Source organism: Scomber japonicus, chromosome 2, assembly GCF_027409825.1.
Source record: "Scomber japonicus isolate fScoJap1 chromosome 2, fScoJap1.pri, whole genome shotgun sequence".
NCBI lineage: Eukaryota > Metazoa > Chordata > Actinopteri > Scombriformes > Scombridae > Scomber > Scomber japonicus.
In genome coordinates, this window is record NC_070579.1 from 31,136,698 (window position 1) to 31,161,901 (window position 25,204).

Here is a 25,204-nt window from a genome sequence, read left to right on the forward strand (position 1 = left end):
GTCAATTTGACAACTGGGAAAGTGATGATATAAAGTAACCACAGTGCATTATGGCCTGCTAACCATCAACTAGTGTGTGGGGGAAATGATCAACTAGTTGAATGAGCATTAGTTTCAGTGCCCAGGGGCCCCTGGAGGTACTAATCCAGCCTTGTCTATTGCTTAAAGGACCAGTGTGTGAGATTTAGTTGCATCTAGTGGTGATGCAGATTGAAGCCAACTGAACACTCCCCCTCCTTTCCCAACTATGATGGAGAAACTAAGGTGAAATGAAATTTGCAAAAGGCCCTCTCTAGGGGCAGTGTCTGGTTTGTCCATTCTGGGTTACTGTAGAAACATGGCAGTGTAACATAGCAGGCTCTGTGGAAGAGGACCCGCTTTCTATGTAGATATAAAAGGCTCTTTCTAAAGTAACAAAAACACAATCCATATTTTTAGATGATTGTATAGTAATTACATACAGCCTTCACATAGTTTTTTTTTAAAACAAAATGTAGGCCTTTTTTTGCAGAATTATGACCACTTTCACGGTACAGACTTCATATCTGAAATATGAAAGAAAATGTTTATGTAACAGATGTATGATTTGCGGTGATTCCTAATGGGTATAGGTAAATGTATCAAATGTGTTGTCGTTATACTAATAACAGACTACAAAATAACAGTCCATATTTTATTTTACCAAAATAATGTCAGTCTCTAAAAGGCAGATTCATTTTTTGTTTTTTTCACTCATTTGAATGCTAATATTGTCATATTATTATAACATAGAATTTTATTGGTTTACAACAATAAAAATGCAATACAAAACAACATTTGTACATTTATGGATATATTTGAAAAACATATAACATGAAAGAACACACGTTATATAACACTGTAAATCCAAGTTAAACCACTGGAGTCATTTGTAATCTCTTAAGGCAGTGTGATAGGATCATACTAAGCTTCAATCGCCTGCAGGTTTGCAATATTACTTTGGTGAGCTAATGCTAGTGCAATATGCTTTGTTAAACTGATTAAGCACAGCTTTATTCAATAATAATAAACAGGCTACATCTGCCATAAAAGATATTGACACTGCCACACAGACTGTATGAACATACACAAATAAAGGACCATCAAGGCCAAAATGTACACTAATATAGAAAAACACAGGATTTTAAGGCAAACTGTTGCTTAAATTAAGTAAAGTTATATAACTCAAGCTCCCTGTATTCTTTCTATAACATAATCACACTTGTTGGGCAAGTATAGGAAGACAATAGGCTCAAACCTCTGTATGAAATTAAACATGATTCAGACATCAGAAATGACTTCCAGTAATAGTTACCCTAATACTGGGGTGGTGATGAACTCATCAAAGCATCACAAAGAAACAAAATAAAGGAAATGGCAATTAAACGTCTTCTGTTCCTCTTTTCATTCGACAGCAAACACATGCACACCCAGCACAAACCAGAATTTGTAGGGCACACTTGTTGGACAATGCGCTTACATTTTTGTAAGAAAATACAAAATCAAAATATACAGAAAGGACTTCCAGTAATAGTTACTGTAATACTGTGGTGTTGATGAAATGATCTTAAGCACCACAAACAACCAAAATGGAGGAAATGGCACTTTAACTTTTTCTGTTCCTTTTTTAATCCAAAAACAAACACACGCATGCACGCGCACACACACACACACACACACACACACACACAAACAAATTTAATCTACAGATTTGGGCTGTTCATTAGACTTCTTTAGGAGGTTGAGCAGGCTCTGCGACATGAAGTACGGCCTCTCTGCTGTTCCATCGTTGCGCTCTAGGTCCTCCACTGTGACATGGACAGAAGCAGTTGATTGACATTTTCCTAGCAGCATCCTAACACTGAACACTAATTAAACAGTGCTTGTACTCATGTATTGTGTGTCTGTGATCAGTTTTGAAGAACTAAAGGGGTACTCCAGCAATTTAGTATTGTACTTCTATAAAATAAGAAAGTGAAGGAGATTGTTGAAGAAAGTATAAAGTCCTGATTTTATTCCCTAACATGGGTCAAGTTACAGCTCTTGGTTAGACTCCAAGAAATCATCTCTCCCTCTCTCCCTCCCTCTCTCCCTCTCTCTCTCCCTCTCTCTCCCGGATGTAAAACACAGGCTTTCTGTCAAAAATGTTCCATCCCCCAAACACAGCCTGGGATTACTCAAGTGATGTCACTCAAGTTATTCTCTAAGACTTTGGAGAGCTCCTCCAGACCCACAGAAGACACCTTATGAATGGTTTCACAGGGTAAAGGGTACAGTACTTCCCATGAAAAGTAAATATAATTTAATATATCATTCACAAATGACACAGCTAAGCAAAGAGCTATTTTTTGTTACATCTGGTTATGCATTTACAGTGGCTAGTCACATGGTTAAAATAACTTAACGTCAATTAATCTGATCAAATCTGCTTAACATAGCAGTTAGCAAGCTAACTGTAGCAAAGCACGCACCCTTCTGCATGGATTGAAATTGAAGATGAGGATCATTTGAATTTACTTTTCTGTTATTTGGTGTAATTGTGTTGGTACTGAACAACATTTCATGGGACATTGTTGGAGTGCCCCTTTATGAAAAAAACCTAAAGCTGACTTTGTTAAGACGTGCAAACTCACCTGCTTCCAAATGCCAATCATCACATTGACACCCACTTGTTTACCCATAACAGAACTACTGTGATTAAATACAATCACCTTTAATAAAGTTATTACATCCAATAAATATGGAATGTCATCAGTGGAAAATCTACTTACATCTTTCACAAGGTGACAAAGAAGGAAAAAAAAGTACAAAAGCATCCAGAGACTTAAGATGTTAGTTGCGAGCATTCAGAAGGTCAACACCATGCAGCACTTAGAGTGAGAGAGAGAGACAGAGAGAGAGAGAAAGAGAGAGAGACAGGCCGAGGATAGGGACAGAGCAAAGGCAGGTGGGGTCAGTAAACAGAGTCCAAGAGGTCACAATGGCTGCGTCATGGCGACACAATCACAGCACTTACGCTAGTCCGAAATACCAAGGCAAGTAGGTGGCAATACAATACGTTGGATCCCATCCTGGCGAGGACCTCTTTACAAGACTGAAGCCAAAAAAATACATAACAGACATATACACTACTGTATATACACAAGTCCCATTGGAAAAAAGAGAAAGATCCAATATTTATACAGTTTATCAAATGTGTCTGTAACATTTTGGCGTCAGCTGGTATTATTGTAAACAGTGAAGGAGATTCACCATCAGTTAAGATGTGTTTGTTCTGACTGTAAACATAGTGAGTTGTGGTTCTGTAGTGCATTCGTTAACAGGATTAAGACAACACATATTAGTGACAGTAATCAGGCACAGGTTCAGCACTCACAATGTTCTACAGATCTTCACAATTTCAAAACCAACACTGTTCTAAAAACCAACACAAGAGAGCGTTTTTGTTTTTTTTCAAGCTACAGAAATGCACTGGGCTTTTTAACCTGCTTCAACCTTCAAACACGACAACCGTCTCCAGCTGGACGTCACGGCACTCAAATAGCGAGGCGATCTGAAATGCAGCTCGCCGTAAATTTAACAGATCCACATCACAACGTTTCACTCTGCATGTATGCATTTTAAGCTTTATCATGTTTACCAAGCCTCATTCTTTTTTTTGCTGTTACATACTCTTATTGTCTACTCTTGTGGTGCAGAGGGAGGATTTTCTTCCTGGGATTCATCTTTCTTTTCGCCCGTCTCATCTTTCTCAACTTCCACAGCTGGAGGTGACGCCTCCTCCTCGCTCTTTTCTTCCTGTTTCAACTCCTGCTTCTCCGCCTCTTCCTTCACCTCTGGTTCTTCCTTCTTTTCAGCCTCCTCCATTTGACTGTCTTTTTGTTCCTCACTCTTCTCCTCTTTTGCTTCTTCCGCATCCGTCTTGGACTGCAGGGGCTGCTCCTCCTCATTCTCCTGCTTGAGGACGGTCTGCTGTTTCAGTTGGATCTCTCCGTTTTCTTGCTGAAGAGGGGTTTCCTCCTCCAGTTTTACCTCATCCGCTTCCTTTGCAGAGTCTTCCTGCTGGTCGCCACCGTCTCGATCTTCCTCCTGACTCTTCACTTTGGAGAGAATCTCGTGCAGCTCGGGGGACATGTAGTAAGGCCTTTCAGACGAGCCGTCGTTTCTTTCCAAGTCCTCACCTTTTGAACGTGTGTGTATGTGTGTTTGATTGGGTTAAAGGAAAATTTAGGGGAAAATGAAGTCATGAAATAAATGTGGAAAAGGTGTGGAAATTAAGTAAAGTGAAATGAATGGGAGAAATAAGACAAAGAGAAGAAGAGTCAGAAACATGGCAGGAAGAAGAAGAAACCAGCAGCTCAGCTTTAGACAGTTGTATGAGTGCTTAAAGGAAGGAAGAACACAGTCAAAACACAGTGGCCGTCCACCAACATGTTAACTAAAGTTACTCACAGAAGCAGAGGAAGAGTGTGTCCACGCACATGGCGTACACACTGAAGAAGCCGTGGGCGATGAGGTAAGATCCCACTACCACCGTCTAAGAGACAAAATCATCATATGTCATGAATATGAAACGCCCACACGTAAACCATGGATCACACTATACAGGCATAATCATCTCTCACCAGAATTGGCACCCAATAGTAGTTCAGAGATGGAGCAGCCTGCTCGACAGCTTTGATTCTTCCAGAGAAGAAGAAGAAAGAGAAAATTCCTGTACAGAAAAAAAATTGTGTGAATTAGTGAATATAAACAAGAAATCGAGACAGATACTTCTGATGTAAAATTAAAAGCTTCCTTACCAACAATTCCAACAATGAGGAGCTTTCCAAGAAACAGCAGGAAGTCTGTCACTTTGTCTAAAACAGCCACCCTATGATGAAACAGGCACAGCGTAAAAGTATATTCAATCAAAGTGGTCTAAAAATTGCATAAATATTGAATAAATGTTAGCCTGCAATCAAATCCTCAAATGTTAATATCAATGTAATGAAATCCTACCTGATGATGTTCCTCATGAGAAGGAAGAAGGCGTCTCGAGCTGATGTACAGAAACTCTTTCCATAGATGGCAATCTAGAGACAAATAAACAAATACATTTAACATCTTTACAGCCTGACCAGACCCAACATCTCTCATGTAGATATATGCAGTCCATAAAACTCACCATGATGTAGGCATTTCTGTTCAGGAACTTGATGCATTTCTCCAGACACCAGAAGCAGCACTTCATGCACTTCAGCAGGAATTTAGCAAACTTGTTTTGGGCTCCTGAAGAATGACAGAAAAATGTACACATTGTAGGGTCTTTGTCAGGATCTGATATGTTTACAACCACAGGTTTTGATGTGGTCTGTTTGCTGGTATAAATAAATCAAAGTGAAAAAGAAATGTGCAAAGAAGGAGAAAATGAAAGTTGCACCTATGTGGGTATAGAAATAAATACATCCTGAAACAATACTTTACTTACTAAGTACTAATACATTGCTGTGTAAACCCTAGGTTGCCGCTATAACTAATCAAATATGTTCAGGCTTCTTCGCCAGGGTTTCTGCTATTGCATACTAACCTTTCAACTTGTGATCCAGATACTCCAGAATAACCCTGATGACCTGGACTATAGACAGGATCAAAGAGCCAAATGCCAAGGAGCCTGTGTGGTATCTGAACAGGAGGAGGAAACAGAGGCCAACTATGAGAATGAAGCAATCTTTATCCCATCATGTAGGTAAGCTTAGCTCACCTACTGACATCTGTCTCATTTGGACAGAATGAGCAACTTCATTTTCTTTAAATTCACCCAAAACAATCTGATGAAATAGCATAACCTTATATTAGCCTTTTCAATGGAAGGTGACGTCCACTTTTAGATTCAAAAATAGATAGTTGATGCACGAACACATACTCTAAGTGCACAGACCACTTCTAACCTGAGGGCTCTTCCCAGGGAGGAGAAGATGGGGAATGCAGGGATATCATCAGGCTTCTTGAAGGCCCAGTAATATGAGGCAAAGGCCCCTGCCAGAGTGACCTGGCCCAGGGCCGTCACAAAATTGGCACACCAGAAGAAGAGGAAGACGTTGTAAAACTGCAGCACGATTAAGTATTTGTGGTAGAGTGTCTCGCCACCGTAGAAGGCAAACATGCACTCTGCATCAGGGCACTGAGCTGAAACGTTGGAGGTGTTGAATGTCTGGAGAAAGAGAAGAGTAGAGACGGTGAGATGTTTTTCATACAGTGAACTAGTCTAGAGTCATTCACGGGTTTCTTCCTAAAAGGTGTAAAATATTAGTAGAATATTTGTTTGGCTTTTTGGGTCACCTCACACATCTTCGACGGGTAAATTGAATGCAACATTGCCATTTAGAGGCCTACCTTGGGGTCACAGGTATCTCGTGAGAACTCGCATTCAGAGTTGTTGAACACTTTGTACACCTGTTCGTTAGAGGTGGACAAGAATCTGTTCAAAGCTGTCAAGGAGATTACCACAAGAAGATGAACACATCTTTTAAATGGTCACTGTCTTTTTACATGAACCTTTCTTCTAGATAGCAGGTGAAAGGATACACAGCAGTGATGGCCCAGTAAGCAATCACCACGGCCAGGAGGGCAAAGGTCAGCAGTGGGTAGAACAGCGCTGACATCACGTGCCCAACGGCTCTGAAAAAGGAAAAAAAAAAGGTAGAGATATGCAACTTTCCAACAGAAAGGAGATATTTTGGAAACAAAGAAAAATATAGCTTGGCACTCTCTTACTATACAGTGATGTTTAAGCTAAAGGAATGTAATGAAAATGAATACACTTAAATTAAAGCAGGATTCGTTTCAGAACAGCAGACCAAGCTGTCCACAAAATACTGACATATTATAACAATATTGAGTTCTTATGCTGTATTCCACATATTATCCAGCAGATATGCAACAACGTTAGCAGTCATTTGGCCTAAAGCTCAGTATTCGTCCTCCTTTTAGCTCTATTTTGGTCTCCACCAACTACTGAGGGACATACCTCCATCCATAGCTGCTAAATGCTCCACCATGTTCAAGAGCTAATTGCTAACTGTGTGTCTCTTCAGGGTAGGTAGCGTACAGGGAGATTATTTTTTGCTAAAACATGCTTGATGAGAGTGGTGAAAGAGAACTAAAACAATGAGCTGAAAGATGCTCAAATTCTCCATATAACAGATAGAACTTCAGAGTGATAATGTGATAATTCTCTGTGTCACTACAAACCACCACTTTCATTTGTCATTTGATCCATTATTTAATATAAAATCATTGATTGTTGCAGCTTTAAAATATGGGAACATGTCAGGTCACTTTTCTTCCACAGTTGAGAAAAACAGAAGAGAATGATGCAACACAATATAGTCTGGAATTAAAGACAAAGTCAGACTGACCTGCTGGCCTCTTTGATAAGGGCGATGGCAATCATTATTCTCTTCCTGAGGAAGATGAGAAGCAGGATGATGATGACCTCCACGATAGCCAGGATGATCACTGCAAAACGGTTAATGCAGCAAATTAAAATGGATTCATCAATAATTCATACAGAGTTGTGTTACAGAGTGTAAGCGTATTTGTGCGTACTGAAAGCCAGCCAAGTCTGTCTGATCTGCAGGTAGACAGAGAAGTCCGTCTGCAGGCCCAGGTCACGGATGGTGACGTCAGAACCAGGCTCTCCCTTCAGGCTCTTAAACTCCATGAAACAGTGGAAAATACCTAAGAAGTTGTTCAGAAGATTTGTCATTTTTCACATCAATAAAAGCAAAAAGCAAATGGATTATTTAAAGAAGCTGAAGACTTACCGTATCCAATAACCACAATAACCAAGAAAATCATGACCCAGATCATGATGCCTGCCAAGAAGCGCAGCAGGACGATGAAAATCAAGCTGACAACCATGGCAATCACCAGACCACTAGAGACACAAACCAAACATTTGAACATGTGAGTGTCAGACTTTACAACATTAGTCAGCCTGTGATGTTCAGAGTTGTTTTTATGTATCATCGTGTTTGGACAACTACAGTCAGCCTGCTGAATGATCCAGTTTAGTGGCTACAAAACCAATTCAATGACTAAAAGTTGGCCTTTTCTAACAATAGAATATATCAGATATTCTATCACAGTACCCACTAGACTTACAGCAATATCCAATGCCACGACTGAGTGTAGTCCTCAAAGATTCTCATGGCCACCTGGCGAGCTTCGATGACCATGTTTGACTTCCTGTAACAACAAAAAATGTTATTAAAAATGAAGCACCGTTGTCAAAGATAATGCTGCAATCCACTGTACTCAAAACTCAGACAAAAACCACCTCTGTCACAGAAAGGCGCAACAGAATGGTCATTCAAGTCACAATTCCAAGTCTTTGCAAGTATGTTAGGAGCCTAAACCTCCCATCTCTTTTAAAGTGTGCTCATTTGATAAATCAGCTGCAGTAATTGATTTAGGTCCTCAGTAGATGCTTGTGAAGTTGAGAGACTTGTTACACAAACATCAGTTTGCTGCAGACCTCCATGTTTTCCAGAGCAGATGCATTGGAACACATTTAGATTGGAAGTCAGGATTACTGACTCAAATATCAGATTCTGGCATTCCAACATTGTAGTCACCTGACAAGAACTGATAAACTAGGACAACAATATTTTTTTATCAGCTAAAATAATATACATCTTTTAAACAAAATTACGGCTTTCAACACTGCTGTGCTTACGTTTTAATTTGGAGCTTGTTCAATTATCTAACTATCACTATGCTTGCTCTGACAGCAGCACTCATATCATATTGCAAATTAAGATGACAGATGTAACTAGCCTTGATAATGTGGCTCTACACTCTACAGCACAACATGTTATACTCATCATCTTGATAAATAAGATGCAGGGAGCATTGCCAGCTCCCCAATGTGAATAACACTAATAGAAAACGCTGACATTAGCACCTTCCAGGGTCCTTACTAATAGATCACAAGTGTACAGAGCAAATTAGAGCATAAAGGTCTTTAAATAGGCCCCTTAAATTAGTGCAGAGAGCATCGTGATGTGCTAGCTGTCAGCTGATACTGGACAGCATGATGATGTGTGACTGGAGTGTCCAGTAAGAACTAGTTTGTTTAACCCTGTATACAACATTTTATCTATAACTGAAAGTGAGGATTTTTCTATACTTGATTCATCTTTTAATCTATAAACTTAGTAAGAAATGAAGACAGGTATCCAAATTTAGTGTTTCATTTCTGTCAATCAACTAATCCATTAAATGATTCATTAACAGCACAAATTTTAGCTAAAAGTCAGGGGAGAGGGACTCACTTTGAAGCCTCCAGCACGTTGGTGGCATTGATTTGCCTGCCCTCTCCATCATCCAGAGTGGTCTCGTTGCCCACCATCACCACCCCACCTTTCCTCGTTCCCAGAGCCGGAAGGCAGCGACGTGTGACTGTGTTTCAGAGTAGATGATCAGTTTTGATGTTGTTTTTTCATTTGTTTTAGCGTCATGACCTTAAACAAGCTTCTTACACTTACAGGGTTTACTGGGCATGATCATCGCAGGACACAAGCCGTCCCTCAGGATCTCAGGAACATTCTGAATCACATAAAACAGCCTTCAATGGATTTTTTGAAAAAAAAAAACATTCTGCATATTGTACGGTATTGGTACAGTATACATCTAAGCATGTGTAGGATGTAAATGATCATATCATTTGATCACTTACCAACTTTTTGATGTCCACTCCTTCCTTACAGAATCGGCTGTAGTATTCAAGGTCTTCCGTATTTGTCTTGGCTTTCAACAATGTGAGATGCCTGTTAGGACAGCTTTCTATGCATAACTGGGACAAACAACAACATACAATCATGAGAAAATGATGAGATGAATGGACATAGTAACAGTAATCATAAGCATATAAACGTTCTTGTGTCAGACCTGTGTGGTGGGACACTGGAACTCCAGCAGCACTAGCGGACTGGCACATTTCAAGATATTGAAGTAGAACAGCAGAGGCTTCTTCCTGTTGTGTAGGAAACAGTAAAAACCATTATTTGGCTTGTATTATAAATAAATGTCGCTAAGTGCTAAATGAAGGGTGTTAGATTACAGAGATAAGTATGATTATGTGGAATGTACACAAGATAATCTGCGTGTGAAAGGCTTCTGAGGAATCGTATACTGTAGACACTGTGTTCATATTGCTGGGTGACTCACGCCAGAGGTGTTCCCTCTTGTCCGCAAAACTGCCCCCTGCTGTCTGTGGGATAGATCACCTTCCTGGGGTCGCCCTGGGACCAGGCTGCAGAGAGAGGGAGACAAGTTAAAATCATTCAGAACAAATGAGAATATTAGATCAAAGACATAGAATAGTTATTGTCTCTTAAATCCTAAATACAATGTTAAGGACACAAACAGAGCGAGGTGCAGGTCTGTGTGACACTTCTCCACTTCATCAAATACCTTCAGCTATCTTCCCCTCATCATGATAGTGATTGATGTTGTTTTTTGTCATTTTAAATATAATTAATCTATCAATCATGTGACTTATTGAACACTAAAGATATTAAAGGACAAGTTCACAATTTTTCAAGCCTGTCTCATTCACTGCAAACTAATATTCAGGAGCCCATATGAACATTGAAACAGGTTTTGTTTGCTGTAATCATTTCTCCTGTTCCTGCCAAGTCTCTCCAAAATTCACAGTGTGCATTTTGAGCAAAGACTTATTCAGAGGTTTATCTTCAGATAATATGAGGCTTCTGTCATCTGAGTTAGTGAAATAAAAATATGAGTCTTTTCAGTAAAACATCCCCTCTTGTGTCTCAGTGGACAGTGTTTTCCTGTTCAGCTGCAGTTTAAAGATCATAACAAAAACAGAGAGTTTGGCAATAAAAGCACAGTAAGTATGAAATGATATATTTTTGCACACAGAGGGAGGACTGTGGATATTGTGCCACATCACTTACATTGTCAGTGCATTACAAAGGGATTGATCACTATGAACAGGAAGAATGATTACAGGAAGAAAAAAGTGCCCTGTCAACATTCAAGTAACAGTCAAGTAACCCTGACTGTTGCTTTAGGACAGACTTAAAAACTGTGAACTTGTCCTTTACTTTACTTACAAGAAATCAATATTTTACACAATTTTTAAAAGCATGGTTCCTCAAGAATGATGTGTCTAAGCAGTGAATTATATTGTAGTAATGGAAGATCTATCTTACCGAGGATACCCACAGCAAAGTACCCAAACATGGCCAAGACGAAGAGAATACAGCAGAAGACATCTGTGCAACCCCTGAGGAGAGGAGAGGAGAAGGAGAAGGAGAGGAGAGGAGAGGAGAGGAGAGGAGAGGAGAATAGGAGAGGAGAGGAGAGGAGAATAGGAGAGGAGAATAGGAGAGGAGAATAGGAGAGGAGAGGAGAGGAGAGGAGAGGAGAGGAGAGGAGAGGAGAGGAGAGGAGATGAGAATAGGAGAGGAGAATAGGAGAGGAGAGGAGAGGAGAGGAGAAGAGAGGAGAGGAGAGGAGAGGAGAGGAGAGGAGAGGAGAGGAGAGGAGAGGAGAGGAGAGGAGAGGAGAGGAGAGGAGAGGAGAGGAGAAGAGAATAGGAAAGGAGAGGAGAGGAGAGGAGAGGAGAGGAGAGGAGAGGAGAGGAGAGGAGAGGAGAGGAGAGGAGAGGAGAGGAGAGGAGAATAGGAGAGGAGAGGAGAGGAGAGGAGAGGAGAGGAGAGGAGAGGAGAGGAGAGGAGAGGAGAGGAGAGGAGTAAATTGTTATTGAAGTCTTAAAAAAAGTAAAGCATAGATAACTGATAGAAACAGGAAACAGACATCTCACCTGTTGTGAATGGGCCCTCTGAAGTTTGGGTCAAACTTCCTGGACTCCCCTGCAGATGAAAAGAAACCACAAACTTGTAAATGACTCCTCCTATAATTTGAATGTGTGACTTTTAACTTCTTGATGATCTTTGCTGTTCTCGAATTGTGAGCCCGTGAGTCAGCATACACTCAATCTAAAAATACACTAAAATATGAAAGATGCATTGCAATCTCATGTCATTCTCGTTCAAACTCTTGTCACTAATGGATTATAGGAGCACCACCTGACACAATGGGTGTAAATGTGTAAAAGGGGCAATGGTACCGTAAAACAGCAGGGATATGAGACTGAAGATATAAAGTTCACTAACACTTCTAATTCCCATCGCCATACTCTACAATCTGGTCTGCAAGAGAGACCACAGTAGTGAATAATATATAAATGTGAGCTTAGACAAAGACAAGCATGTGTATAAGAGAGAAACACAAGCACTATGAATAAGAGTAAGCCTATGTATTGAGAAACAGAGGACAGTCTGCACAACAAAAGGATTCTTCCGCCTGACTGTCATGCCTAGCAACACACAAAATGGCTCCCCGGCGATGAGGAGCTCCCGGTGGATATCGCCAGCCGCCATGGAAACACCTCAGTCATGGCAGAGGAAAAACATCAACCAAGCCCACTCTGCCTGCGGTGAGATCATCATGAGCTAAAGCTTGCGAGTTAACATTATTAAAGAGCTGATGGACTCCTCCATTTTTAAAGCAGGAAGTCAGTTTGGTGATGAATTCAGTGAAGAAGAATTCAAGTGCGTGTGTGTAAACATGTTCTTTCTGACCAACATCCTCTTACAAGATAACCAGACACTAGACTTGAGACATTTCACATCCTGTTACATTACTGTATGTGTATTATAGATCAACACAGCCTTCCTGACACTTAACATAATGGAGAATGCTTAAATCTTCTTTAAAACAACCTGTTACACACAAACACACACAAACACACACACACACACACACACACACACACACACACACACACACACACACACACACACACACACACACACACACACACAGGCCTGCTCTGCTACCTGTTGTTACTGCTTACATGACTTCTATACACACACACACAAAAACGCACACAAGCACACACACACACATATACTTTCCACAAAGCTTTCAAAACCAGTAAGCTGACACTGGACTTTCAATTTTAAATGAATGTGTGTCTTGTAGAGGTAACACATGACAACAGCCCTCAAAGCCTCAAAGCAGCCCATTAACTCTCTCAATACGTCAGCCCATTAGTGAATACAGCTCTCTATCTGACACGATTGAATCATGTCGACAAAACACCTGGCGACAAATGAACCTCTAGTTGATCATAAAGATGCACGTGGCAGACAGTTGCACTACCTTGTCTTTCGTATTTTGTCATTCCGCCGTTATTTCCCTCTCAGTCATGGACGCTTTTGTTGATTTCTCTGGCGCTCTCTGTATTGCAGATGTTTCTTTAGGTTTCCTTCCTGTGTGATAGTTCTGGCTCACTTCCTTTTTATATTCGCTGTAAAAGCTCAGCCTTCACCTTCTAATGTTTCTCTGTGTCTGGTGTCTCTCGTGGCTAAGGTCTCATCAAGGGGATTGCAGGAAAAAAAGCAGTATTGATTGGAGAATTGAGAGATGAGCAAAAAACACAAGATAAGACTCGTGGCGCCTGAAAATCTGCTGTTGGCTAAACTGGCTGTTAACACACATATGCACAAGACTGAAATGTGTCATTTTACAAATTTGCTCACAAGGTGTGTCACTTCCTGTGCAGTTTCATAAGAGTCACTTCAGACAGTCAACAGGCGGTTTGAATCAATGTGATGAACTGTGGTTACTGTTTCCTTTTGTCTCAGATATTTTCACATGTTGCAACTGCAAGCAGTGCAGCTGCCCTCGCATCTCACAAACCAAAACATACAAAAAATCTCTCACTCTTACGACACAGCAGTTGACCTGCCCCTTTTTTTTATCATAGTTACTTGCATCACTATGTAGCGTACACCTTTAAAAACAACACAGCAGTGTCAGTGTCGCCTCAGCTTCCTGTTTCTACTTTAAGCCCTGTTCTCCAGCTTGCTGAAGCACTTTTACCACATTCCACTTGAAGAGCTCTCAAATTTCAACTTCACAACATAAACTTCCTAAACAATGGACAATGACTTCTTGAGGCTTTTTTTTTTTGTATTGTCAACACAATGGCTTGGTTATGATTTATCGCGCATATCTGAGATATACGAGGCGGCGCACTGAGCTGTACATCATCAGTATGAGAGATAAGCCCATCCTACGTGTTCCCTGGTGGCACATGATGCCCGTCTTTTGTGCCCACCTCCACTGCCATGTGACAGAGAGATGGCATGCCATACCATGAAATACAAAGCTAACTACTGACCTCACACATGTGCTTGTTACATAGACTTTGCCATGTCCTTGCCCAATACAAACTCAACCTGGTTCCTTAACATATGTAATAACCAGATATGTACTGGATTTCTGAGAGTGATAACAATGTACCACTCTCATGTCTATCTGGTAAATATGTAGCTATAACCAGCATTCAACTGGAACAATGTAAAAGACTCAGCCTGGCTCTGTCAAAGGTAATAAAATCTGCTTACCAAGACTTGGAAAGCTTACTCATTAACAAGTACCAGAGGGTCCAATGAGGTGCTGATATGCAGATTTTGTTGTAAAAAAAAAAATTAAATTATTGAGATATATAACATATCTCCATATATAATATGATTAATGAATGAATTAATTAATTAATTGACAAAATACCATATATTTACACTAGCACATGTAAGTTTAATTAAATAACAGGTATTTGCATATCTTGGCTAGATAGGAGAAAGGTTACTCCCGTACATTTAAAGGGGAAATAATATGCATTTTCTTGTTGTTGATTGTATACTGTTAACATGTTGGATATTTATGTTAAACATGGTGGAAGTTCAAAAACATGAGCTTAACGTATGTAAAAATGCTCCCCGCAAGTAAAAGGCCAGGTTTCCTTCATAGACTGTGTATAAAGATGGTGGTAGCAAGGTGTGATGATGGTGATGATGGTGATGATGGAGCCAGCGTATAATAACTGTCAATTACATTATATAATGGACTTCCGCATTGGCCGCAGCCTTCACACATGCCCATAGACAGCCATTGTTGCTATGGTCAGGTGGTTACAAAGGCTTTTCCATGTCTGGTTTTCGTTGTCCACTCACAAATTGTGGTTCAGATTTATGACTCAAATATGTATGGATGTATTTTAGAAGTTGACATTTCAAGATGAAGAAAAAGTAGTGACATCTTTCCACCACTGTTTGTGTATGTAGCCTCATCAGGAGGGAAGAGGCCTGTTTCAGGCAGAGGCTGAGAGGAACTGCATAAGGGTCAGAATGAGTGAAATATTTTTTTCAACTGTAAATCATGCAACTATATTCCACTAGAGCCCCAGAATAAATATATAGACATGTAAATGTTCATAATATGCCACCTATAAATAGTATGTATATAAACATTGTAGAGGGCATCTTGCTGTATGTCTTACTCCTGTTCCCTGTCATTAGGTTGTGTTTATAAACATCCTCTTTCTCTTTGCTGAAGAGAATAAACACTGAAAGCGAGTTTCCATTGGCCATTCATTTGCACAACCATCTGCAAATGTGAGAGACACAGCTCCATTAGATCTGTAGAGACAGGCGCTTCTTTGCCTGTTTTGTGCCACCAAACAATCTCCAATTGTGTTGAAAAGCACTTCAGCAGATCTGCTGTGTAAAGACTGCCAAATGTCTTGAAAACAGCCTTGTTTGTTTATGTAATAAGCAATTGAATGTGATAGTTGTTTACTGATGTCAATCTGCTACATGTAGCAACTCTATTGTGAGATTTTTAAAAAGGAAATGTAAAAGGTCTCATTTGGGTAGTCTGGGTTCTAAAGGTAATTTACTACACACTCCAGAGACACTGATTATTAAACCCAAAGGACCCAGCAGACAAGCCCAGTCTTCAAATCTCTGATCAAACTCACTGATATTACCAGTATTCATGTTGTAAAATGTAAATGTAAAAATTGAATGGAAACAAATGTAAATGCTTTCTAGTCACAGTTGTGTGAGAGCGTGTGAGTGTGTGTGTTTTTTAGAGGAAGTGATGTCATGACTGATGTGATTCACTAATGGCCCCAGAGGGGTTATCAGATGAGCCCTTGCCTAGCTACCTTAATGGGTTAGTGGCCACTGTGGGTTTGTGTGTTCTGAGATCTGTCTGCCTGTCTATTTGCCCACTTCCTATCCACACACTTCTTTAACATCGAGGGCAGTTACAACCAGCACACCTGGAAATGAAGGTATCTATCTATCTATCTATCTATCTATCTATCTATCTATCTATCTATCTATCTATCTATCTGTCTCTTAAAGCTGCCCTTTGACAGCCACTAATGAGACCATTTGCCTACATACTCATAAAAGGAGAGGAGGAAACACATAAGTCTCTTTTTGAAGCGCTACATACTTTAAACTGACAGCTACTGGCTCTACTCCTCACAGAAACTGCTTGCTTGGATCACACAGCAACAGTTGGTTTCTTTTTCCCAAACCAAAGTCCAAATGACAAGGCATAATTGTAAAACATTGAGCTCTAGTGTCTACTTAATATGTGTACATAGAGTGTGTGTGTGTGGTAATGCCTCTGAGTGTGTGTGAGCTTTATATTGACTGGATGCCTCTTGACTTTCTCTACTGAGTGAGAAAAGTAGTTAAGGCTGAACACAGTCTGGGCAGTGCAGGCTGCAGCCTGCCTGCAGGCATGCACATGCACATCAGCCTAGAGAGATGGGAAAATGTGGCAGTGAGAGGTAGCTGAGGCATGCTCATAGGTCACATTTCCTGATAAAAACAGCTGTGTGAGGATGCAGCTAGGCTGGAAAGTGTATTGTGTGTTTGTATCATATAAACCTTTATCTACGGTTTAAAAGGGCAGTGTTTTTTTGACCTCTTGGCCTTCATGGGGGAGGGGAGCAAAGAGCTGTTTACATGGTAACAGGAAAACAATAAGGAAATGCTCCACAGAGGGAGCTCCACAGATTGACTGGGGTGGATATACTCTTAAGCATTGTGGGTGTGGGTTGTTGGGTGCATCTTGCATTGTGAAAGAAGGAATAATTCAAGCAGTCAGATAACACTAGTGTTACTTCAATGGGACAACTACAGCTTGCTTTTGAGCAGCCTGTGGCCATTCCACCATGTACCAGCCCCAACAAGGGGTATTAAAGCAAGAATAACACCGGTTATGAAAACTTCATGACTCAACAGTTCATATGAACAACAACCAAGCCCAGACAGACACAAGACTATGTCAGACTGCTGTGGGCTAGTGGAGAAAATACATGTGTGACACACATAATTAATCAGCAATGAGTCATGTGTTTGGCTGGCATAGAGGATGATATTTCCGTGCATGCAATAAATCAATGTGAATAAAACCAATTACCATCTGTGCAGAGCATGCAGTGTTTATATGCTTGTGTGGCTGATGTGCATTTTTTGAGTGAAATAACCATATGTCAATCTACAAGAGCACCAAATGATTATTGAGCCCAGTGGAAAACACAATAAACCAAATATACCATCCGTGCATCTGTGTGCTCTTGTTCTTTGGCCTGTCATAATATTTCCTGCCTCACAGAATAACCTAAACATGAAACCAATGTAATGATTTGAATGGATGGAAACGCACCTAACCTACTTACTCTTTAACTCTTTTATCAGGCAGTTCATCAAGTCATAAATCGGCAATAAGTAACTAGGTTAAGGTGTGTAGTTTTTGTTTCATTTGAAGCTACATTTGTTTTGATATGTTGTTGCGATAGATTGAACTACTCAAATATTATTATCTATGTACTGTCAAATGAAAAAAGAAAAGACTTATTCAGAGCATATTTTCTGCGAAATATATTAAAACAACTCAGCTGTGGAGGATGAGGCAGCCTCTAGATCTGCACAAGACCCATGAGGTCCACACCCATCCATCCATTGCAGTCATTGTTTCCATTTCTTCGCCCGTTTTGAGAAAAATCAGAGACCGAGGAGGGGAGGAAAAATGGCATGAACCTCTTCTTACCGTATTTAGGGTCCGGGTTTTTTTCCTCCAGCTCCATTCTCACACTGAGCTCGACTCCTCGCTGTTGTTCAGAGCTTAGACAGGACAGTTACCATGGAAATGTCGAGGAAAAAACCATCAGTATGAGTGGTGGCCTGCTACAGAGCATATAGAGAGAGAGAGGGAGAGGGAGAGAGAGAGGGAGAGAGAGACCATCCCAAACCGAACCAACTAAAGCACGGGGTTCCTCCAGGCTGACGGAGAGGAGAGGCAGCCAATGAGAGAGCAGCACCGAGGTAATTGACAGCAGCCACAGCCAATCAGAGTGTCAGAGTTGGACAAACACATTTGTGCCGCTACTTTAATGGAATGTGCTCCGAGTGTTGCTGAGGGGGCGTAAAGACTTAAATGTGCGGGTTGTCTTTAGAAATAACTATTAAATGAGAGCAGTGGTGGAACATAACAACTCAAACTCAATATCAGCTGGGTTAGTACTTCATCTGAGTATGTTATGCTAATTCATACTCCTACTCAACCACAATTCAGGAAAACACTACTTAAAATACTTCACCCTGCTCTCTACTACTTTGCAGTTTTTTCATAAAAGTGTGTGGATATGATCATAGAGAAAACTAATAACAACTAAATGTATAAGGTCAAAAATTACAAAACTTACCACACAATTAGCTGTTACTTCATTTCAATCATTCATCTATTCAACTGCAATTCATAGGAAAATACTGATTTCTACTGTCTCTAAATATCTACAGCATGTTCTAGATTAAGTTTTTTTCATACAAAGTGTAAAATATGATAAATTGTACCATTAACAAGCATACAAGTTAGTAATAACAATCCAACACCATAATATATAGTTATATTCTATTAAGGGCCATTCTCCATAGTTCAAACTCCTTTTTGATACTGCCATGTCTTTTAGCTGATTATACTTATGTACTTAAAAATAATTTAGAATGCAGGACTTATACTTTTAATGTAGGTTTTTGAAATGTGGTATTGTTACTTTTACTTAATGAATGCATATGGGTGCTTCCCCCACCACAGCAGCAAAGTCACCACAACTCTGAGGAAAGGTTATTCCTTTTTTTCATACAAGTCATGACATGAAATATACTTTTGAAGCTCATGGATCAAAGGAGCAGGATACTCAGAGTAATTTAATAGATAAGCATACTGTTACAAAAGCAGATTTTTCATTTGTTTTATGAGGCGTTAGATAAGCCTCAGCAAAGACATGACTGGCCTGCTAGCTCTGCCCACCTCCTATAGATGCTTGAGCAGTTGAGCTTGAAATACATATAACAAAATTCAACCGGTTGGCAGGTGGTAACAGGGAACATGTGACCCAACATGTGCTTCCAAGGAAGGGTCATATAAAAGGTAAAGCGATGAATAATTTAAAGTCATGTTAAAAGTCAAATGTTACCTGTTTTCTTTAGATAATTATTATGAGTTTACACATCTAAAATATCAGCCAGTCACTCAAACAAGTTGATACATGTTACAAAGCTTTAGGGTAACATTTTTCTTAGGGGAACAGGTTACACACTCATAATCTGAACTGGTGAAGGAGTGGACTGGTCACATAAAATGTAAAAGATCATCAGGTTAGATTAATAGGCAAACTAAACAATTATAACAATAGAGATTAATCAGCGTTAAGAGATTAATTATCTGGTAGCTTTTGATGGGCATTTGTCATGTTTTAAATTACTTTAAGGATATAGCTAATGTCTTCTTCTTTATTGCCTGCATAACATTTCACTCACATTAAATATTAATTACCTTACCCTCCACAACCCCCCCTCCCACCGTCCCCCTCCCACACACTCATTATAATAACATTATTGTTGTTGTTGCTGTTAGCTGGCTCCACTGTCAGCTGCAGTGTGACTTCCAAAAAGTTGCATGCAGACACTGGGACAGTCTGTACATGGCTCCTTATTTTACCAGCCAATAATGTGACAGGGCGTGAGCCGACACCCTCCTCACACCCGGCCTCACACGGCAGGACAGAAACACCATCTTGAGTGTGGAAATGTGCTGATAGTTGGGATTCACACACCGACAGTAACTTAAAAACAGTGTATCACACAAGACACAAACGTTTTTTAATATTCCCAACAGAAAATAGTCCCTTTGTGTTGTGTTGTTTTACTGCTAAATCGTGCATTTTGAGGTTAGTTGCATAACGTCCACGTGTTGCGTAACTCAGAGTCCCGCACCGCTCCAGTGTCTGTGCCTCACCTGTCATGGACGACTGGGACTCCCACATTTGACGTTACGTATCCCTGTGACGTCTCACCCGGCGAAATGTTACTTAAGCAACTTTTATCGCTCAGTTCACACCAGCGAAATTTCATCGGATCAGCAGATACATCCACAGAGAGGGGAAAAGGTACAGTAGGATGAGTTTTCCTGAAAAAAAAAAAGTCAATTTAATTCTTACATTGTTGCTTGAACAACTTTATGTGAGGTTACTGGCATGCACTGCTTGAAATGACTCGAGGAGGACTACATAAGAATTTCCTCTAAAATATGTAAAACATTACAAATTGGATTAATTAACCCTAACCCTAACCCTTTTTCTGGCAAAGAAAACTTTTAAAATGTTATTCTAACCCAGTATCACGTCAATACCCAAACCCTTACACTTTACCCTGCATAGAGTGACAATAATGTAGTTATAAGTCATTTTCATAACCAAAAACTGTTCATTGCAAGCCAGCTTAAAAACAATAGAATAATAGGAGATAATGTGTTGTGTATCATAATTTGATTAACTGGTCTTATTTTCACTGGTCTACGTTTATTGTATAAAAGTTTCTCATTAACACATTCTGTTCATACATCATATTGAAATAATATAGAAAATACTAGAGCTGTTATATAATACATGTCCTCTTCTTTTCCTCTCCTGTTCAGTAAACACATGGCTCTCAGAAGTATCACTCGTCTGCTCTCCAACACCCAAAAATGTGTGGCTGTGACTGCCTCCAGAGCCCAGGGCACAGCTGCAGAAGTCCGCAAAGGTAGAATTTAAATTATAATTATTGTCAATAATATTAATAAAAGTAAATAATGTATATAGAAGGAAGTGCTAATCTAAATGTATCTATCTAGATTAGGGTGAGTAACAGTCTGCGAAAACACATTACTTCTTTGATGTAGGGAACAACCCCTGTACACAGGAGGTGAAAACAGAATTGAGATGTTTAAATTTGTGTAAGATGATGTGTAATCCACGCTTATCTTTTTCTTTCTTCAGATGTTGAAGAAGTCAAAAGGCCTGCAAAGGCACGTAAGTAAAATTTTAATAAGTGCAACCTGGTCTGGCCAGATTCTTCACACGTTCTGTTACATGTGACAGTGACATAACCACTGTGTGTATGTGTGTATATATGTTTTGACCCTCAGCCAAGGTAGCATTCAACTGGAGGGACGCTCTGAATCTGGAGGGTCAGTTGACAGAGGAGGAGATCATGATCCGAGACTCCTTCCGTGACTACTGCCAGGAAAAACTCATGCCCCGCATCCTCATGGCCAACAGACATGAACGTGAGCAAAATGCACATCCCGATCAGAGCATATGGACATATAACATATGGGTCAGACTATATGGACTTCTGCCAAGTTATAATAAGCTAAAGAGACCTTTTGTGACTTTTAGGGATGTACTACTTTCCTATGATTGGCATTAAACACACCACATGTTTACTGACTCCATGAGTTGAATTTATGAAAAAAATACAAAAACTCTTAATTCTCTGATAAATATTTAACTGTCAGTTTCTTTTTCCTTGCCATGCACCGTGCTACAGATTTCCATCGTGAAATTGTCTCAGAGATGGGAGAACTGGGTGTTTTAGGCCCAACTATCAAAGGTAAACAAAGACAAAATCAATTTATAGTCCCAACCAAATTCATGCAATGCTGTGTTTTTACATGATGTCCGGATCTCCATTTTTTCCTGCTAGGTTCCCTAAAATACATGTTTTTTTGTCATGTTTGGACTGGTTACTGGTTAAGATTATATGTAGATATTTACACAGTTGTCTGTTTATGGTGCAGGTTATGGCTGTGCAGGCACCAGTTACGTGGCATATGGTTTGATTGCCAGAGAGGTCGAGAGAGTGGACAGCGGGTATCGGTCTGTCATGAGCGTCCAGTCTTCACTGGTCATGCACCCTATCAATGCTTATGGCACAGACGCCCAGAAGGAGAAGTACCTGCCCAGGCTTGGTGAGAGCAAAGTTTTCTGTTGTTGTACATGATATTTCAAGAGGACATGATGAGCATGTTATACTGTACCTTTATTCTAATCTCTCTGGTGTATATTTTTATGGTTTTCTGTGCAGCTCGTGGAGAAATCCTTGGCTGCTTTGGTCTCACAGAGCCAAACCACGGCAGTGATCCCAGCAGTATGGAGACCAAGGCCAAGTACAACCCATCCAGTGGTACCTTCTCTATTAGTGGAGCTAAGACCTGGTAAGTAGACAGACACGTACATGGGCAGGGTTTTTCCAAAGCTATCAAATATACAGATGTTGAAGCAGTCCAAGATTTTTACTGTTAGATGATGCTGCTTTAGATGATTGTTCAGTGGTGTGCCTGATTTAACTTGTTCAAATTATATTATACTTAGGAAAATGTATAAAAGAAAAAAATAATTGATTCTATAGCAAGTAATTAAATATACAACAGAGAAGAATAAACTCTCCAAGTCACCATGTTACTCATTGGTGTTTGTCTGTTAGGTTAGTACAAACAGAACCCTTGAAACTTATGAAATTGGGTTGTCGAGATCTAAATGAAACACTTCTCCACAGATGTTTTCTTGTTACTCACTCTCTCTTTCATCTCCCAGGATCACAAATTCCCCTGTGGCAGACATTGCAGTGGTGTGGGCTAAGTGTGAAGATGGGAGGGTGCGGGGTTTCATCTTGGAGCGTGGAATGAAGGGTTTTGCCACCCCCAAGATAGAGGGCAAGTTTTCCCTGAGGGCGTCCGCCACTGGCATGATCCTTATGGATGAAGTGGAAGTTCCCCAGGAGAACCTGCTGCCCAACGTCTCTGGCCTGGCTGTAAGTAGCTCCTTTCCTAGGTCAACTTCACCTCCATCAAAACCAAACTGTGTCCAAATTGTTTTAATTTGAGTAAAACAGTGAGTATGTTATAATTTATTGTATTTCTTTTGTTGTTGACATTTGTGACCAGGGTCCCTTTGGCTGTCTTAACAATGCCCGGTATGGCATTGCCTGGGGAGCTCTAGGAGCTGCTGAATTCTGCTTCCATGCGGCCAGACAATACACTCTGGACAGGTACATGATATTCCTTATGTCCCCAATATGTATTGACTAAGGTTAAGTTCACAGGACTCACCCAGGGTTTTGGCAGGTCCTGTAAAGTCTTACAAGGTATCATAAAGCCTTAAATTTAACGTACAAAGGCCTTGACTATTTGTTTTTCTTGCCATAGACAACATTAGTTATAACTTTTTTTAAAATTGTGGTTGAGGGCTGTCAGTAGATGTTCTATATCCAAAAACAATAAGTGAGACTGGGCAACAAAGAACTGTGCATGCAGAAGGCTTTTCAATCCTTCAGTCAGTCCCATCAGACCTTGTGCCAACACAGTTGCTACTGCAACTAGAAAGCTCATTGACTTAACATAGACATGTTTCAATTCAATTTAGTGTAATGTAAATGACCATACATTATTATTGAATTGGTTAATGCATCAGTTTTCTGCATCCATGTCATGTACGTCTTTATTGTGACTGACTGGTTTGCGATTCTTTTACGGGTATGACCATGAAAAAGGAATTAAATTGCATTCTATGTGGTATTTAAAAGGTCTTGAAAGGTCTACATTGAATTTGGTCAACTCTTCAGAAACCCTGCAGACTAGACTAAAAATAAATACTGAGAAAAAGTGGCAACATTGCCATACTGTATACCTAGAGAGCTTCACGTGGTTTCAGTTTTAACTGTTTCTGTCCTCCAATCAGAATTCAGTTTGGGGTGCCACTGGCCAGGAACCAGCTGATGCAGAAGAAGATGGCGGACATGCTGACAGAGATCACGATTGGACTGCAGTCGTGTCTGACCCTGGGAAGGCTTATTGATGAGAAGAAGTAAGTTGTCTTTTGACATCTTTAGATTTCAATTTAACTTGTTCTCTTCTGAAATGACCTTTTAACATGCCTGCTCTCATCATTATAGAGCGGCTCCAGATATGATCTCTATGTTGAAGAGGAATAGCTGTGGAAAGGCTTTGGACATCGCAAGACAAGCCAGAGACATGCTGGGAGGGAACGGCATCGCAGATGAGTACCACATCATTCGTCACGTCATGAACCTGGAGGCCGTCAACACATACGAAGGTAGGCACACACTAGTGGATACAGCTGATCTTAACTGATCATGTTCTCAGTAATACATATACCTATGTCACTGGTGATTGGTGCTTTAGGAAAAAAAAGAAGTTTCAAACATTAACTGCAGTTATGTACGCCCACCACCAGAGGGCTGCAGTTCATAGATTATTACATTTGAAAGACATAACCTGTCCATTAATAGTCTCAATCAAAGAACACATGTGTTTATGGTAAATATTAATGAACGATTTTAGTATTTCTATTATATTTTCAATGCAAAAAAGTAGACATGCACATAAATTTGTATTTTCATTATGTTTTTTTGTTGTTTTATTTATAGGTACTCATGATATTCACGCCTTGATCCTGGGTAGAGCTATCACTGGACTGCAGTCTTTCACTGTTGAGAAGTGAAGCTTTTCAGCTGTCTTCCCCTTTGAAAAAGACTTGAGGTGGAACATATAGTACTTTACTACCATCTGCCCTGTGAAACACATGACCCTGTTCAGGATTATTATGTGTTGCAGTTGTATCATTGTATGGGGTACTAAATAAATCTATAATAAAGTAAAAATACCTCATCACATCTACTGTATGTGGTTTTAAACCACTGATGTTTGTTACCTTTGGTAAAAATGTAAAGTTAACCTAACAAAGCATTGGGTCCAACTGAGATATGATATTTGTACAGTTAAAATGTCAGAAATATTCTTCAGGCATTTAAAAGGCATTGTGCATGTAAAAGTTGCTGCATTATGAATTATGTGTTGGTTTGTGATAAATTAATATGTAAATAAAGGGCTTTGAATG

At 40.0% G+C, this 25,204-nt stretch overlaps 2 protein-coding genes across 4 annotated transcripts; one reads left to right on the plus strand and one right to left on the minus strand.

The window, feature by feature from the left end:
- Positions 1–1,466: 1,466 nt before the first annotated feature.
- On the minus strand, positions 1,467–18,114 carry slc44a2 (solute carrier family 44 member 2). Of its 3 annotated transcripts, none has more exons than XM_053333424.1 (22): positions 18,016–18,114; positions 11,858–11,906; positions 11,244–11,317; positions 10,234–10,318; positions 9,955–10,039; positions 9,743–9,859; positions 9,552–9,612; positions 9,339–9,465; positions 8,167–8,250; positions 7,827–7,939; positions 7,609–7,740; positions 7,419–7,518; positions 6,586–6,678; positions 6,394–6,478; positions 5,949–6,211; positions 5,588–5,682; positions 5,186–5,289; positions 5,020–5,093; positions 4,821–4,891; positions 4,644–4,732; positions 4,471–4,555; positions 1,467–1,826 (listed from the first exon to the last, which is right to left on the minus strand). In XM_053333424.1, exons 1-22 carry the CDS (start codon positions 18,050–18,052, stop codon positions 1,717–1,719), a joined length of 2,133 nt encoding a protein of 710 aa, XP_053189399.1. In that variant the 5' UTR covers positions 18,053–18,114; the 3' UTR covers positions 1,467–1,716. The 3 variants fall into 3 exon arrangements, with proteins under 3 accessions (XP_053189399.1, XP_053189408.1, XP_053189416.1); XM_053333433.1 differs by lacking the exon at positions 18,016–18,114 and adding an exon at positions 13,261–13,318; XM_053333441.1 differs by lacking the exon at positions 1,467–1,826 and adding an exon at positions 3,219–4,199.
- A 2,264-nt stretch (positions 18,115–20,378) lies between these two features.
- Positions 20,379–25,204, plus strand: gcdha (glutaryl-CoA dehydrogenase a). The gene is made up of 12 exons (XM_053333500.1): positions 20,379–20,413; positions 20,941–21,047; positions 21,284–21,316; positions 21,433–21,573; positions 21,837–21,899; positions 22,087–22,257; positions 22,374–22,503; positions 22,883–23,099; positions 23,233–23,336; positions 24,026–24,151; positions 24,240–24,400; positions 24,735–25,204. Exons 2-12 carry the CDS (start codon positions 20,948–20,950, stop codon positions 24,806–24,808), a joined length of 1,320 nt encoding a protein of 439 aa, XP_053189475.1. The 5' UTR covers positions 20,379–20,413; positions 20,941–20,947; the 3' UTR covers positions 24,809–25,204.

Coding starts and splice junctions, on each gene's coding strand:
- gcdha (XM_053333500.1), top strand. CDS start 20,948: ATGGCTCTCAGAAGTATCACTCGTCTGCTCTCCAACACCCAAAAATGT. Junction 21,048..21,283: donor AGCTGCAGAAGTCCGCAAAG/GTAGAATTTAAA, acceptor TTCTTTCTTCAG/ATGTTGAAGAAGTCAAAAGG. Junction 21,574..21,836: donor CATGGCCAACAGACATGAAC/GTGAGCAAAATG, acceptor ACCGTGCTACAG/ATTTCCATCGTGAAATTGTC.
- slc44a2 (XM_053333441.1), bottom strand. CDS start 18,052: ATGGAGCTGGAGGAAAAAAACCCGGACCCTAAATACG. Junction 11,318..11,857: donor AGAGGGCCCATTCACAACAG/GTGAGATGTCTG, acceptor TCCTCTCCTCAG/GGGTTGCACAGATGTCTTCT. Junction 4,556..4,643: donor ACTATTGGGTGCCAATTCTG/GTGAGAGATGAT, acceptor TTTGTCTCTTAG/ACGGTGGTAGTGGGATCTTA.